This window comes from Pteropus vampyrus, unplaced genomic scaffold, assembly GCF_000151845.1.
Source record: "Pteropus vampyrus isolate Shadow unplaced genomic scaffold, Pvam_2.0 Scaffold124, whole genome shotgun sequence".
NCBI classification, from domain to species: domain Eukaryota; kingdom Metazoa; phylum Chordata; class Mammalia; order Chiroptera; family Pteropodidae; genus Pteropus; species Pteropus vampyrus.
This window is the reverse complement of record NW_011888905.1, coordinates 986,283-990,410: the sequence shown is the minus strand read 5'-3', so window position 1 is coordinate 990,410 and position 4,128 is coordinate 986,283. Positions and strand designations below refer to the sequence as shown.

General features: G+C 63.1%; 1 protein-coding gene across 1 annotated transcript in view; it reads right to left on the bottom strand.

Moving 5' to 3' along the window:
- The window catches only part of SH2D2A (SH2 domain containing 2A), an 8,554-nt gene extending 4,700 nt beyond the window's left edge, over positions 1-3,854 (bottom strand). The window contains exons 1-2 of the mRNA XM_011366497.2: positions 3,636-3,854; positions 298-421 (exon numbers count right to left, since the gene is read on the bottom strand). Coding sequence (XP_011364799.1) covers positions 298-421; positions 3,636-3,854 — 343 coding nt within the window. The remainder of the gene's footprint in view (positions 1-297; positions 422-3,635) is intronic.
- Positions 3,855-4,128: the final 274 nt, after the last annotated feature.

Here is a 4,128-nt window from a genome sequence, read left to right as displayed (position 1 = left end):
CGCAGCGTGCTGTGTCTCCTGCTGCACCCGGGCACCAGCCCCAGCCTTCTCTCGTTCGATGCTCCCCAGTGAGAAGCGAACGCTACCCCGTTTCCAAGACAGGAACTGGCGCTGAGAGGACCACCTCGGCCGAGGTCCCCTGTCCCAGACGTCGGGGGCCGAGCTGGACCTGGAACCCGGGTATCTTACCAACCCCACCGTGACCGAGGCCAGCGGCCCATGACCATGTGCCAGGACCCAGAGGGAAGGAGGCGGCTCTTGTCTTGAATCGTGGGGGCGGATGGACCTGCCACGGACAGTCCCTGTGGCGAGTCGGTGGTGTGGGCGGTGTCACCGGCGGTGCTATCCGCCGGCCTCGGAGGCCCCCGCTCTGGCCGGGGTGGTGCGTGGGGGCCAGGCCGTCGAAGCAGGGACGGCCGTGCTGTGCGGGAACACGGGGAAAGGTGTGACTGCCTGTGCAGATGCGTGGACATGGCACAGGGGACATCGGGCTGGGGCTGCCAGCATGCTTGGTCCCTGCAGCGGGACGGGCCGGGCTGGATTACACGCTGCCTTGCACCCAGGGAGGAGCTTGGACCCCCGACACTCAGCCACTTCTGCACCGGCTCTGGGCAGGAGGACACTTTCCCCAGCAGCTGCCAGCCAACCACAGCCATACCCCAAGAGGGAGCTGCCCGCTCCCTCTTCCCCTCCTGAAAAACCGCTGCCTGAGCCTTGGTCCCAGTCCCCGGGGCTTGGGAAGGAGCCGGAGAGATGCCTTGCACATCTTCCTCCCCACGCTCCTTGCTGGGCTGAGTGGGAGACTGGGCCCCGAGGGGCAGTCGCCGGCCCAGGATCAGCGCAGTTAGAGGGGGGGCTGGGCCTCCTGATCCGATGACGAAGCCGGTTCTTGAGCAGTCGCAACTCGGGGGCTCGACTCTGCCGTGGTTTTCTCTCTGGCATGGTCGCCGCCTTCGACCAGGCTCTGCCCCGTCTCTTCCCTCGCAACAACATCCCGCGAAGATGATGTGATTTTCACTCACTTTCAGGCGTCAAGAGTTCAGTCCAGTCCATTAAAAACTGCAGCCTGCGATCAGTATCTGACTTCAACTCCTTTCCCTCCGTCCCCCGGCCAGCGGGGAGGGAATCAGAGTGTGTGGGGGCTCTGCCCTGCTCCCCGACCTTCTGGGGCTGGGGCAGGACTGGGAGGAGAGGGGGCAGAGGGCCCCGTGTCTGTTGTCCGCTGCCGTGTGACGCGGTGCCGTCGGCTCAGCCGTTTAAAATGGCACATGTTTATTACGCGTGTCTGTGGGTGTCGTGGGTGAGGAGTCCGAGGCACAGCGTGGCCGGCTCCTCTGCCTGGGTTCTCCCTTCGTCTGCTCTGGGGGCCATCCAGGCCCTCAGCCCCCTCGCTGCCCCGCCCTCGTTGGTAGTCATAGTGACCCACCGACGGTCATCACTGGGCACGGAGGTACTAAGTGCGGGGGTGCAGGACACCCCGCTCCTCGCCCCACCGTGCAGCGGCCTGAGCAGCTCCTCCTGGCCACACTCTCCCTTTGCCTGTCCACTGAACAAGCGACCCAAATGGAGGGTGGCAGTGGCCGCTCCCAGTCTGGTGGCCTTACGGTGGCACCTGGGAGAAGTCTCTCTCTGTGAACTCGGAACTCTAACCTGGAAGATGCCAAGGTCACAGTGGAGACAAGCGTAAAGTCACTGGACGTCACTGCACCGGGAGCCATTCCCAGTTCCAGCCCGGGACCCACACCGTGCGTTCTGGTGATGGGAGACTGTACGCCTTCGTCCCCCCGCTTCTGACGTGGAAACCCTGATCCCCAAAAGGATGGCATGAAAAGGCGAAGCCTTTGGGAGATAAGGGTGGACCATGAGGCTGGGAGGGTAGGCCTCTAGGGTGGGGTGAGTGTCCTTACAGGCAGTGGAAGAGAGCCAGCGCCCTGGCCCCCGTCGCGTGAGGGTGAATGATAACACGGCCATGTGCGAACTGGAACCAGCGTCCTGGCCAGACGCCCAGTCTGGGGTGCCTCGTCTTGGACTTTCAGCCATTAGAACTTGTCGGAACCAGCCGACGAAGTAATTGAGGGTACCTGAAAGGGGGAGCGTGGACTGAGGAAAAGAAAGAAGACAGACAGAATTGCAGGAGGGATCACAGATTCAAGTTGTGTCTGTGTCTGTGTCCCCGAGTTTATTTAAAACACACTACTTATAGCATCGCAATGAGAAAACAGCAGTTAAGACCCAAGGTCAGCCAAATTACTCATTCTACAAAACAATGAAGTTCTTACAACTCCCTTCTTGGAAAACACCGAGTGTTTAAAATAGTTTAGTGCCACTTATCTCAAAGCTCACCAAGTTAGCTCAGCTCCCAACAAGAACTGAGAGAAATAAGCGTTTGTTATTTAAGCCCCCCGCCCACCCCATTCCCGTTGCAGCAGCCCGAGCTGACCCAGGACAGGACACAGCATCATAGCGCACGCGTGGGCTTAAGGCACTCGTCCTGGAGGGCAGAGCTCCAGCCCCATAAGGGTCATTTCCCCAGACAGTGCCTGAGCCTTCGACAGGCCGCTCTGTCACTCCATGCAGCCAACGAGCTCTGGGTGACGTGGCAGGACCAGAGCCCCTGCGGTCACAGCCTGTGGTGCCTCTGCAGCACAGCGGGTTCCTTGGTCCGAGGCACCGTGATGCGGGCACCGTGTTGAGACATCTGGCATTCCGGAAGCACGCGGCGGTGCTGGTTTGTGTTGATCCCGGTGAGGACAAATCACTGCCCCCTTGAAAGGGGTAGGGGCTCTGCTGTCCCCGACCTGGCTCTGCGGCTGGGCGTTTCCTCCCCTGCTGAGGAGCAGCCCCGCACACGGGCTGTGTCGGTCTCCGCCGCGAGCACGGGGCACTCAGCGGCGGGTCTCAACCCTGGACAGACGGCGCCGTGACCTCGAGCCCGTGCAAAGCCACCATCTCACAGCCAAGTCCACCGTTTATCAGTCGGCGCGCCGGCGCCGGTGACCGATGGCTGCAGGGGAGGGCTGACTGACACGCACGGGTTGAGGCGCCCTACCCAGCGGCCGTCGCCCCATCCCTTGTGCGGGGTGCTCTGTGGTGGACGTTGACATGAGCCGGAGCAGCTGCACCTCCTGTGCGTGGAACGCCAGGAGGCCCTCGTCTCAGCCCGGACCTGCCGTCCACTCACGCCCCTCCCAGACCTCTTTTCTCCAGTAGTTCACAGTGGACAACCGATGCGTGCTGGCCGCTCTGACCCCCCAGAAGGACTTCTTTCACCACCCTGAGCGAAGGGACACCCTGAGTGGGACCTTAGTGCTGGCACCTGCCTCGGCTGGCAACGGGAGGCCCCTGAGAAGCAGCAGAGCGGTAGAGGCAGGTGGGCCGGGCATCTGGGCCACCTGCTCCCGTGATGCGCTTACACACTCCGGTCCAGAGGCGTCAGCCCCGTGACATCGTGGGTTACTGCCTGGCCTGTCCGACCTGTGCCACATGGGCCAGATAACTCTCAGCTTAGGAGGGGGCAGCTCGAGTCGACTGGTCACTCGGCGCCCACTGGGCAGGCACTGGTTTTCATTAGGGCGCCCCCACCCCACCCCTGTGGCTGTCCTTCAGGTGTGGCTCTTCGTCAGAGAGGGCGCGACCTTGTCCCGGGACCCTGGAGCCATGCCGTTCTCCACGGGGCTCGCCCGGGACCCACTCAGCACCTTCTGCACTGCAGGCGTGTCTTGGGCCTCTGGACGCTGGGAGCCACGGCCGAGAGGTGGCAGGCCGCCTTGTTCTGCATTTGGAGCCTGAACCCCGCCGCCTCCTGGGTCACCCAGCAACCCGTCGGAAACGACATTCTCAGGCCTGGCACTCATGGCGCGGGCTGGGACTCAGGGCTCTGGTGCGGAGACCTGCTCCCCTCTGCCCTGCCGGAGGCCTGCGCCCAGCAGCTTGTGCCCGTGGGGAGCACAGCCCCACCACCCTGTTCTCCCTCAGCTGCGGATCCGCCGGCAACCATTAGGGGCCACTGTTGCTTCAGCCAACAATGACAGGCCAAGCAGGGCAGGGCGCGGAGGGACAGGTGGCCCTGGCTGCCCACCCTGACCCCCTGAGCATGGTGTATGGGAGTCGTGACTGCTGGCATAGAGA